A 12392-nucleotide genomic window follows, 5' to 3' on the forward strand; every position below is an offset into this window, starting at 1 on the left:
GTACCTAATTAACATGGGGTGTTAAGGTTCATAATTCACTGAATAAGCAACTGAAGATTGTGTTGTATGCAAGTATGCCATGTGTGGAGAAAAACCTCCTAGCCATCTCACCATCCACCTAATTTTATCAATTTCGCCTAAATCTGCCTAATTTACATATTTGCTTTGTTTGTTTGATTTTCGTCAAAAACCAAATCCCCAATTGTCTTAGAGTGTCCAATTGGTTCAAATATATTTTAGATTGTGTTTTTAAGAGTTTTGAGTCAAGTTACAACCAATTTTCGTCCAAGTTTGTGTTTAGGCAGTTTTGAGTGCTTTTAGCCTATTTTGAGTCTTGTGAACTTGTTTGAGTCTTTTTAAGTGAGTCAAGTGTTTTAAAGGTCAGTTTTATTTATTTGAGTCAGTTTAGAGTGTTTAGCAATCCCTCATAATCCTCGGTGTAAGAACAATCCCTCCTTATTCATATGCTACAATTGTCAAAAGAGGGTTAATTTGTGTGTTAAGTTAATTTTCACATCAAATTTTGCAATGATCACATGTTGCACAAAACTCGTACGCATCCTTAAACAAACTAGGCCAATAAAAACCACTCTCTAACTCCAAAATGGCTGCCACATGCATAAGAATCACAAAAAGTTAGAATAGATTTAAACTTAGATTCGGGGACACATCTTCTAATCAATTGATCAGGGCAATATTTCCACAAATAAGGATTATCCCACTCATAGTATTTGGTGGTTTTGACAAGCTTATCCTTCTGACCACATGTAAAATCATCCGGAATCTTTTTGGTGACCTTGTAATTGATAATATTTGCATACCAAGGGTCAGTGGCCTCTAATGAAAACAATTGCTCATCCAGAAAACTCTCACGTAAAGGGATGAGATTTTCCTTCGTGTTTGAATGCATAAGTCTGCTAAGATGATCAACTACAACATTCTTACTCCCTTTCTTATCCTTGATCTCCAAGTCAAACTCTTGAAGCAGAAGTATCCATCGAATGAGTCGCGATTTTGCATATTTTTTTGTGAGTAGATACTTCAAAGCTACATGATCAGAAAACATAATAACTTTAGTTCCAATCAGATAAGAGTTAAATTTTTCTAAAGCAAATACAACAGCTAGAAGCTCTTTCTCTGCTGTTCAATAATTCAACTGTGCATCATTGAGTATTCGTGATGCATAATAGATGACATGTGGCACTTTGTTGACACGCTACCCTAGAATTGCACCGACGACATAGTCTGAAGCATTGTACATCAACTCAAAAGGTAAACTCCAATCTGGTGGCATGATCACTGGAGCCGTGGATAACAACTCCTTAAGCTTGTTGAATGCTACCACACACTCTTCATTCGTATCAAATGTTACATCCTTTTGAAGCAAACGGCACAAGGGTCTAGAAATCATTAAAAAGTCCTTCATAAACCTAGGGTAGAAACCTGCATGTCCAAGAAAATAACTAACCTTCCTGACAGTAGTAGGGAGGGCTAAAGAACTAACAAGTTCTACTTTAGATTTATCAACTTCAATTCTATTTTCAGATATGATATGCCCTAGAACTAATCCATGTGAAACCATGAAATGACATTTTTTTCCAATTTAAGACCAAATTAGTTTCTTGACAACGTTTTAAAGCTAGGGACAAATTATGTAGACATGTATCAAAAGAATCACCATAAACTGAAAAATCATCCATGAACACTTCAATTATTTTCTCAATCATATAAGAAAAGATACTTACCATACCATTGAAATGTGGCGGGGGCGTTGCAAAGTCAAAATCACTAAGGTACCTCATAGCATTGAAGATTTTGAACTTGACGCTTTCTCCGTCAATTTCCATGGTTAAGGTACCATCGTAGACATCAATCTTCGTACGTGCCGTTCTAAGGAATGGTCTTCCCAATATAAGAGGAAGTGCAATAGGCATAGGGTCATGTTCCATCTCAAGAAGAAAAAAATCAGCGGGAAAAATGAGCTTATTCATTTGCACAAGTACATCCTCCAATAAGCCTTTGGGATATCTATTTGAATGATCTGCCAACTGGATTACTAACTTTGTTTCCTTCAAGTCTCCAAGGTTTAATGATTCAAACACTGAATATGGCATCAGATTGATGGATGCCCCCAAATCACACAATGCTTTAGCAAACTCTTTCCCTTCAATTACATATGGACTGGTAAAGCTACCGGCATCCTTCAACTTCGATGGCAGCTTTCTTTGCAAAACAGTTGATACTTCCTCGCTTAATGCCATAGTTTCTTGATAATTGAATCTTCTCTTGTTCGTACAATGCTCTTTAAGGAACTTTGCATACTTAGGCACTTGTTTTATGGTATCTAAAAGAAGTAAGTTCACTTGGATTTTCCGGAAAGTATCCAAGATTTCATTATCAGTTTGCTCTTTCTTAGACTTCATAAACCTACGAGGAAAAGGAATAGGGACACATGAGTTAAATGAATTTTGAACTTCTTTACTTACCTTATCAAAATCGTTTTTGTTCAATTCTGTAGCTATATGAGACTTTTCAGTTTCTGTTGAAGCCTCATCTTGCTCAAGATTTTTGGTTTGTTGCTCCCCTTGCTCATTTGTATCTTTTCTAGTCCTCTTTTGCATCCTTGGCTGCTCAAAAACTTCTTTTCCACTCCTTAGAGTCATGACATTCATCTGCTCCACATTTAGATTCACCATAGTTTGGCTAGGCAACCTTCCTGGTTGGTGTTGTGGCCCCCATCAAACTTGCTAATTGACTCATTTGGCGCTCAAGGTTTTCAATTACTTTGTCTGTTTTCTGTTGATGAGATTGAGTAGAGTTAGCTAAAAAAGCAATTAAATCCTCAAGAGACTTACTTAGAGCTTGATGTTGTTGAGGCTGAAATGGTGTCTATGGTCTTGCTTGAAAAAAGCCAAGTGGACGGTTATAGTTGTTAGGAACAAATTGTTGTCCATTATCTTGATTGTTCCACTTTAAGTGTGGATGATCGTACCATCCCATGTTGTTGGAGTATGGATCATATTTTTGCCTTTGTTGCCCCTGAAACCCTCCTAACGCATTAGCTTGCTCAAGGCCACCTTGATCCATCAACGAAGGGCACATGTTCGTGGCATGTCCCATCATTGAACATACACCGCACAATTGTTTTGGAGCCACCATAAACTATTGCACAAGATTAGTCAAGTTAGCTAATTGTAATTCAATACTAGAGTTAGCACTTACCTCGTTAACTTTCTTAAAAGGTAGCTCATCTCTCCCTCCAAATTTTCGTGTGTTGCCAGCAATGTTCTTTAATAATGCCTTAGCATTTGTTGGTGTCTTATCCATGAATGCTCCTCCACTTGCTGCATCAAGCATTACACGATCAGTACCACATAATCCCTCATAAAAATACTGTATTAAAAGACGCTCTGAAATCTAATGATTAGGACAAGATGCAACCAAATGTGTGAATCGTTTATAGTAATCTCCAAAGGGCTCCCTATGTTATTTTCGGATTGCATATATGTCTTTCCTTATGCTTGCAGCTTTTGTGGCCGGAAAATGTTGCTCCAAGAATGCTTGCTTCACCTAGTTCCATGTGTTCATTGATCCTTGAGGTAAATTGTAAAGCCACTCATTTCCCTTAGCTTCTAATGTAAATGGGAATGCCCTCAACTTGACTTGCTCCTCATCCACATTAGCTGGTCTCATTCCCGAGCATACCAAGTGAAACTCCATGAGATGCTTGTTGGCATCCTTTGTTGAGAAGCCATGGAACTTAGGCAAGTAGTGAATCATGCAAGACTTAAGCTCAAATCCTCCTTTTGCATTTGGATATGTGATGCATAATAGTTGTTGATCCGTATTCGGCATTGCCAACTCCCTTAAAGTATGGTTATCAGCCATGCCTTCTTATGGTTCTTCTTCCTCTTCCGAACTCAAATGTGGTGGAGAAGATGGTGGTAAAGACACCGATGCACTCTTCTGCTTGATTTTTCTCTGAAGCTTTCGAAGTATTCGTTCAAGCTCAGGATCGTAGGAAGCTAGATTAATGCTCATGGACCTTCGAGTATGTATATACTATGAAGAGTACCTGAAATAAAAACAAAAACAAAAACACTAATTAGACAAGAAAAGAAAACAATAGAAAAATAAGTAATTAGAAATAACAATCCCCGGCGACACGGCGCCAAAAATTTGATAGGATTAAAAGCACACCACAAAGTAGCACACAAATGTCCTATTGATTTTCCTTATTAACACTAAGATTTGTCAATTGTAGCATATAAAAATAAGGGTCTTTCCCGCAGGACTGTTTTATCTAACTACTTAAGATGCCATAAAAACAAGGTTACTGTCCCTACTGACTAGCCACCATAAAATAATTATTAGACCAACTTATACTAATCTAAAGTCTACGAAATTTTATATGCAAATACTAGACACACATAGCTACACTCACATAAATTTTTGGGATTTTTGGAGTTGATTTGCTATTTAAATTAAATCGAACAAAAACATATTTTAAGTAGGTCACAAACGAGTTAGGGGAATTGCTATCCACCACCAAATAATCATACAAACATGTTATGTTTCATTCAAATTCCTTTCATTTCCGGACGAAGATGCTCAAGTTGGCTCAATGTTAGAACTCAACCTATTACTCTTTCTTATGTGGTATGTTAAGAGAATGGCGTTTCCAACTTAACTTAGTCCCTAGCATGCAATCTAGAATGGCGTGTTCATAGATTTAACAAATAGAAATCATTAAGAACAAAAAGAGTCTGAGTCATCACAAGGCATCGTAAGAATTAGCATTGTCTTACTTATCCTAGAAATTGATTCACATGTTAATCGCAATTAACAAATACTACTCTACAACATATGTAGGTCCTCATTTGACAAGGGCAAGTGCACACATATTCATAGCATCAGAATCCTAGATATGCTTACTAAGTATGCATCCGTAGAAAACACATAAAGAATTTTTCAATGAGACAAGTAGTGAACCAATTTTCATCCATTCATAAAAGTAATTCAAACAAAATGCCATAACAAACTTGCAATCATATTCGGGGCTTCAAAACAGCCCCTAACTACTAAAAATTAGTTACACATAATCCTTAAATAAAACCAAAAGAAAGACATGAGTTTGAGAGATAAAACCGAAAGAAGAGAATGCCAAGATTTCCTCCTTCCTCTCTTTCCTTCCCCAACGCAGCAGCCTTGCCTTTTTTCCTTCATTTCCTTTCTTTTTTTTCTATTTTTTCCACTACAACCTGTAGCCTTTTTCTTCTTGCTTGCTGCCATAGTTTTTTCTCCATAACTTACCCCACTAATAGCCATTTAGTGATAACAATAAGTGAGAAAATGGTAAAACAATTGTAACTCTTTGGGCAGCCTTTATGCCAATTACTCCCACTTAATCCTCATCTTTAATTCCATTTCATCTGATATTTGAATAAGTGTCAGCTGGCTCATTCTTAGCTGCATCAGTTTTGGCTGCTAGATTTATTGGATTTATTGCTTTCAATGCGTTCTTGTCAGTTACAAACTGCTCAGCCTCTTGGGAACCTTTCAGTGTTAAAACGGCCATAACTTCTTCTAGAAAAATGATATTAGCAATCCATGAAATGATCCAAAAAATAGACATCCATAGCTTTCCAAGCATATGAGTCTCATTCTCTAATTCATTCTGAGCTACTCGAAACTTGCTTCCAAAGTCAGTTGAACTGCACATGCAGTTTTGACAAATTTGTTGCTTAATCCCACTTGTGCTATTTTTCTTTTCTTTGCTTGACAAATCCTATAAAACACAAAAACCAAGTAAATAACTCAAAAAAATAAGGAACTAACTAAGAAAAAACAAGTGAATTTGATATAAAATATATATAAATATGAGCTTACCAATAGGAGCTCTAAGGAAAAAATAGCTTGCCTTCAACTCACAGCGGATTAGTTGCATGTAGGCACCTCAAGCAGTTCCTCCGAAATGTGGTACTCTGAGCTTAACTCCTCACCTTCCCACAACTGCTCACTTTGCATAACTGTTTGCATTTTCTTAACCTTCGGTTTTTTTTTTCTTGGGAGAGCATGAACCTTGAGATGTTGTTGTGGCAGGCTATGAAGAAGATTGTTTTTTTCACTCCACTTTTACTTTTATTTGTAATTTCCATTTGGACAGGTAGCTTATTGCCTTCCGAACAATGGCCATGGGGCCAATTTGCTTATTGCCTTTAGCTTTAGCTGCTAACATTGAATTTAGCATAATGTTTGTGATGTATTTAATTTTGCAATGACATTGGCTTTCTCTTACTTTGACTGCATGAGAATTTGTTGGATGAAATTTTATTTAGGTTTGAGACACAAGCTTGAGTTTTTGCTTGCTTTCGTGGGGAAATAGCTGATCTTGCCGCTTGGCACTTTGTCAATGGGTTTCCCTTGGAATGATGGAAAAGAAGTCGTAGCTTCTGTAGGGATTGATTGGCTTGCTAAGCATTGATTGGCTTGCTATTTTTAAAAGTTTTTCCTTGCTTGGCTTGATTTTGCATTTGATAGGCTTTGGCATGTTGCATGAGTATAGCTTTTGAAAAAAGCTTTATGGGTTTGCATAGCGTGTTAGCTTGGCATGTTGCATTATCATTGAACCATTGAGCAACTTGCATAGCATTGATAGGCTTGGCATGTTGCATAAGTATAGTTATAGCATGATTTGCCCCTTAGGGTGGCTTACTTGGTGTGGCCTTTCCTTATAGCCTAGGCATGATTATTTAATAGCTTGTTTAGAAAAAATCCTTCTAGTCACTTTTGCCAATGTAAAGAAACCAATGTACCAAAGATTTTGACAAAATGCTCCTTCATTTCATAAAATTTGGGGTACATCAAGCGTTGCATGGCTTTACAAGGCCTCATAGAGTAAGCAAAATGATCATTGCATAGAAGGAGCATGTTCTTCTAAAATAAGCATGAGCGTTTTAGCAGTAATACGACTTTAGCCACTTTGCATTGACAGGTTTCATTAGCATACCTTCCTTGACCGAAGTCAAGTAGTAGTAACCGCTTTGGTAGGCTTTCTTGACCACAAAAGGTCCTTCCCAGTGCAGGGCGAACTTCGAAGATCTGGAGATTTGCCTCTTTATGTGGTCGACTGTCTTGAGGATGAGATCTCATTCCTTGAAGTTATGTGGCTTGACTGTGCAGTTGTAGGGTCTGCTAACTTATTGGTGGTATATGATTGCTTTCCTAGCTGCTCCTACCTTTTTTTTTTAAGTAGCTTAAGTTTTTTCCACCTTTAGCTTGCGCATGCTGCAGCATCCTACTCCACATCGTTAAATGTTGAAACTCTTGCCGTGGGCATAATCATTTTCATCTAGGGAAACTGCTTCGGACCCAAACACCAGGGAGTAGGTAAAGAAACCTGTAGCATTCCTTAGAGATATGTGATAGGCCTATAGGACGTCTAGAAGATGCGTGTTCCAGCCCCCAAAGTAGCTATGTATCATTTTACTTAAGATTCTCAGCAATGTCTTATTTGTGGCTTCAGCTTGACTGTGTCCCTAAGGATAGTACAGTGTGGAGCAACAGTGATTAATCCTGTAACCATCAAGTGTGGCACTTACTTGTTTGTTCACAAAAGGTATGCCATTGTTTTTTACTATTCTGTAAAGTATCCCAAATCGAAAAATGGTGCAGTCTCTGATGAAATTGGAAATTGTTGCTCCCGTTGCTTTCCTGAGAAAGACTACTTCCACCCACTTTGTGAAGTACTCAGTGGCTACTAGTATCCATATATGGCATTTGGAAGCTAGATTAATTGTTCCTATTAAATCAAGCCCCCAACTATGGAATAGCCATGGAGTGTGCATGTCTTACAGTAATGTTAGAGGCTTGTGGATTAAGTTTCCATGAACTTGGCATGCATGGCATCGCTTGACCATGTTGTGCGTGTCTTCCTTCATAGCTGGCCAATAGTATCCTAGGCTTAATAGCTGCTTATGCAGTTTCTTCCTTCCTTGGTGCTCGCTGCATTCTCTAGCATGTACTTCTTGTATGACTTGTGATGACTTGGATGGCCCAAGCCATCTCAATGGTTCCTTATTGAATCCTTTCCAGTATAAAGATGCCCATCCATAAAGTAACTCTTGGTTGTCCCTTTTAATTTGTCTACATCCCTGACATTGATCGGCAATGTCCTATTGATGAACAAGGTCAAGTATGGAAACCTCCAGTCATTAATGATGGAAACTGCAAATCTATCTCCTGGAGAAAGCATGTTGCTGCATTTTAGACATTCGGCTTAGGTGCATGTGGCTTGTTGCTTCATCTACGGCCAGTAATACCCTTTTCTTTATAGTCAGCGGTAAAGGCTCACAACTTGGTCAACTTCGCATATGATCTTATAGATCTCGTGTAACCGCCTTTATGCTACTTTTGGGTCGAGGCATCTGGTCAGCATTCCTTCAAAAAGATGCTTGTAGAGTGTCTCTATAACAGTGATGTAGTCCTTAAGGCATTTGATGCTGAGCTCTCCGCTTGGCTTAGAAAGCTCCCTTCTGATAGTTTCCCTTCAGTCGTTACCTTCTGGAGCTTCATTCAGGAAGGGTGCGTCAATGGCTGGGGTCTTCCCTCTAATTAAAGCAATGTTTGGTTGTTCTTCGACGAAGGCAAGCTTGAAGCCAAGTGTGGCTAAGGCATCCACATATCTGTTGGTTGTGCCGACAATGTGTTCAACACCACCTGCTTGAAGCTTGCCATGAGTTTCTTGGTCATAATAGTGCGGTATGGTGCCAAGGTTATTTCCTTTATCGCGAAGCTTCCCTGGACCTGGCTCAGGACTAAATTCAAGTCCCCTATGACTCGTATCTTCCTTCCTCCCATTTCCCTAGCTGTGGAAAAGCCCATAATGAAAACCTCATATTCAGCTATGTTGCTTGTACATGAAAAGCTTAGCTTGAAGCCTAAGGCGTTAGCTTGGCCCTTTGGATTGACAAGTACAATACCAACTCCTCCTTCTGTGGTTGTAGAAGAACCATCGAAATGCATGACTCATGGCTCCTCTTCCACATTGGTCGCAACTATCTCTGGTAGCACACTAATGACTTCCTTTGAAATGGTGGGCTCTTCTTCTTTAGGGAATAATGTTAGCATGTCTACCACAGCTTGACCTTTGATAGCCTTAGGCGTCACACATATAATATCAAATTCGAAAAGTTGGAGCAACCAATAAGCCAAACGACCAGATAGTATAAGTCTAGTACCTTACCGAGTCAGACTTTACCAAAAGGTGCAGCTTGTGGACTAGGAAATAATGGTGCAATCACTATGATGCATAGACGAGAGTTAGGTAGAGGCATTTTATCTTCTCATAATAGGTTTCGGTGTCTCTTAGCTGTCAGCTGACATAGTAAATTGGTGCTTCTTCCCTGGTTGGACTATCCTAAGCAAGTAAGACTCCTACGATAGTGCTTGTTGCAACTAGGTAGAGCTTGAACGAAATGTCTGGGACTGGTGCCTTCATGGTAGAAATGTTGGTGACTAGCTGCTGGACTCATTAATAGGCTTCACCGCATTCCTTGGTCCATACGAATTATTTCCCTTTCCTAAGCAGTGGGGTGAATGCTACTATTAATGCTGCTAATCAGGGGAATGAAGAATTGAATGTAGGATAGCTTCCCCATCAAAGATTTTAACTCCTTTGTGTTTGTCAGTGGCATGAGGGCTCCAATGGTGCGTACCTTGTCTGAGACACTGGGAAGCCCAGTAACTTACTTGAGGAAACACCAAAGGCACATTTCGTAGGGTTCATCTTCAACCCATATGCTCAGCATCTCCTCAACATTTTCATTAGCACTTCCCCAGTGCCCTTCCCTAGCCTTGGATTTCACAACGAGGTTGTTCACATAGTCTTCCACCTCCTTCTCCATCATGTCATGAAAGATTGCCGTCAGTGCTCGCTGATAGGTGGCACTGACGTTTTTGAGTCTGAATGGCATGATTGTGTAGTAAAAGTTTCCAAATGGTGTGCGGAAAACCATATTCTCAACAACTTTGGCATACATCTTGATTTGGTTGTATCCACTGAAGCCATCTATGAATGACATCAGGCCTTGCCCTGAGGTTGAATCGATTATGATGTCTATGTTGGGCAATGGAAACTCATTATTTGGGCATGCTGCATTGAGATCTCAGTAATCGATGCATATCTGGATTTGGACAATGTTCTTCTTCTTTACTAGGATGATGTTGGCTAGCCAAAGAGGGTGCTTGATTGGCTTGATAAATCCGACTACCAAGAGTTTTTCTACCTCAATTTTGATTTTAGCCTCTATTTCCAAGTGGAAATTCCTCATTTGCTGTACTACAGGCTTAATCCCAGGCGTTGTGTTTAGCATATGGCTAAACACAACGTCTGGCACCATACTGGACTTAATAGTGCTAAATAGCACACAATGCCGAGTGGAAATAACCTTGGCACCATACCGCACTATTATGGCCGAGAAATAAATAGCACATTGAACTAAAAACAAGACTATAACTAAATAGCACATTGAACTAAAAACAAGACTTATGAATATGCATGCCAAACTTAAAGTGGATCTTTAAAAAAAAATTAAATAAATAAAATTACAATGATGTCTCTTAAAACGAATTAACATCATGAATGTACTCTCCGGTGTATTACATCATGAATGCTTTTAACTAACCGAGGTATAAATCATCACAAGTAAACATACTAACTCCAAACTTTCATATTCATCTTACAATGATACAAAACAGTACATGCAATAGCAATGCTTCCAATAGGAGAACCTCAATTCTCACTAGAAGCATAAATCCCACTACGTATTATATAACTTTTATTCAGCATGGAGGCAGGAGGCTCTCTGCTTGCTATTAGGAGAACTTCAATTCTCACTTAAACCACAAACAGAAAAATACACCAAAAATACATATCCCCCAAAGGAGCCTTGACAAACGAGAGTCCGTTTTATGTAAGTTATTCTCTTAAATAACATAATCACACCACTCAACTATATTAGAAGTATGGTCCATAGTAGAACTAGGCATCGTATCCAACTTAACTGGATTTTTCCCTCCAATCAACCTGGCCGGATTCCCAACCACCGTCGTCCTCGTCGGCACTTCCTTTATCACCACAGACCCAGCCCCAACCTTGGCCCCTTTCCCAATCCTAATGTTCCCCAAAATACAAGTCCCTGCCCCAATCAGCACCCCATCCCCAATTTTCGGGTGCCGGTCCCCGGATACCTTTCCAGTCCCTCCCAAAGTCACACTGTGCAGAATTGACACATCGTTTCCAATCACCGCCGTCTCTCCCACCACGAGCCCGGTGGCGTGATCCAGCAGTATCCCGCTTCCGATTTTCGCCCCCGGGTGAATGTCCACCGCGAAAACCTCGGATACTCTGTTCTGAATCAGCAAAGCCGGGACCTGCCTCCCCTGCGACCACAATTTGTGCGCTGCCCGGTGGGCTTGGCACGCAAGAAACCCTTTGAAATTCAACAGGCAGTGAGAGTAACTAACGCAAGCTGGGTCCCGCTCCTTCACCGCCCTCAGATCATCCTTCACGGCCCTGACCACTTCCTGATCGTGTGCGAACACCCCCATGAAAATATCCACTAGGGTCGCAGACGAGAGGCTGGAATTGCTTAATTTCACGGATAGATGGTGGGCCAAAGCACTTTCCAGAGAAGCATGCGATAGAATCGAAGTGTGATAGTAATTTGACAAGATGGGTTCATCATCAATATCGGAGCGAGCTTCGTCCTGCATTCTGAGCCATAGATCTTCATCTGGGTCGAAATCCTCCACGATTCTGCGCGTCTGAGTGGTTTTCGTGCGGTTCTGGTAAACGGATGCGCAGGAAACTTGATCGGAGAAGCTGCAGCGGCAGAAGTTCATGAATTGGTAGGGGTCTTCGTCAGAACTGGACCTGTTTGAATCCCGAGAAAGTTGGTTGGTCTGAGTATCGATGCAGGCAGCCATGGGAGTGGAGGGGTTTTGAAGATTTGAGTGGATATATAAGTGGGGTGAGAGGAGGAGGAGTCTGGGAGTTGAGAGAACGGGAGAAGCCTTATATAGGGCCCGGTTAACGACTGGAACTTTCATTTAGAAGAAGATAAATGCCAGATGAGGAAAGAAAGAAATATGGGACTTTGGGATTGTGGCGTGGAGGAGCGTTTGTACAATGGAGGCAATTGTACAAGAATCCAAATGTACTATCGCTTTCAGAAACACGTTATACTTTCAGGAAAGAATCATCCTGATCTCTTCCACAAAGTCTATCAAAGCTATAAATACGAAACTTTAAAATTTAATTCAACGATTAAAGTTGTTATAATTTTACAATATGTTTTTATATTTAATCATTAAATTAAATTTTAATAATC

At 39.7% G+C, this 12392-nt stretch overlaps 2 protein-coding genes across 2 annotated transcripts; both read right to left on the reverse strand.

The window, feature by feature from the left end:
• Nucleotides 1-1216: 1216 nt before the first annotated feature.
• Nucleotides 1217-2696, reverse strand: LOC125468444. Its single transcript, XM_048564191.1, has 2 exons — nucleotides 1746-2696; nucleotides 1217-1375 (listed from the first exon to the last, which is right to left on the reverse strand). The coding sequence occupies exons 1-2, from the start codon at nucleotides 2694-2696 to the stop codon at nucleotides 1217-1219; spliced, it is 1110 nt and encodes a 369-aa protein (XP_048420148.1).
• An 8010-nt stretch (nucleotides 2697-10706) lies between these two features.
• LOC103948019 (serine acetyltransferase 1, chloroplastic) lies at nucleotides 10707-12152 on the reverse strand. The gene has a single exon (XM_009359008.3). It carries the CDS (start codon nucleotides 12109-12111, stop codon nucleotides 10987-10989), a length of 1125 nt encoding a protein of 374 aa, XP_009357283.2. The 5' UTR covers nucleotides 12112-12152; the 3' UTR covers nucleotides 10707-10986.
• Nucleotides 12153-12392: the final 240 nt, after the last annotated feature.

This window comes from the organism of the source record quoted next, unplaced genomic scaffold, assembly GCF_019419815.1.
Source record: "Pyrus x bretschneideri cultivar Hongxiangsu unplaced genomic scaffold, Pyrus_bretschneideri_v1 Contig38, whole genome shotgun sequence".
In the NCBI taxonomy this organism is placed as follows: Eukaryota; Viridiplantae; Streptophyta; class Magnoliopsida; order Rosales; family Rosaceae; genus Pyrus; species Pyrus x bretschneideri.

Bases quoted from the DNA above. Each gene is read 5' to 3' on its own strand.
- LOC125468444 (XM_048564191.1), bottom strand. From the start codon at position 2,696: ATGGTGAATCTAAATGTGGAGCAGATGAATGTCATGACTCTAAGGAGT. The intron at 1,376-1,745 runs GTAAGTATCTTT...TTGCTTCAAAAG, and splicing joins CGCCACATTTCAATGGTATG to GATGTAACATTTGATACGAA.
- LOC103948019 (XM_009359008.3), bottom strand. From the start codon at position 12,111: ATGAAAGTTCCAGTCGTTAACCGGGCCCTATATAAGGCTTCTCCCGTT.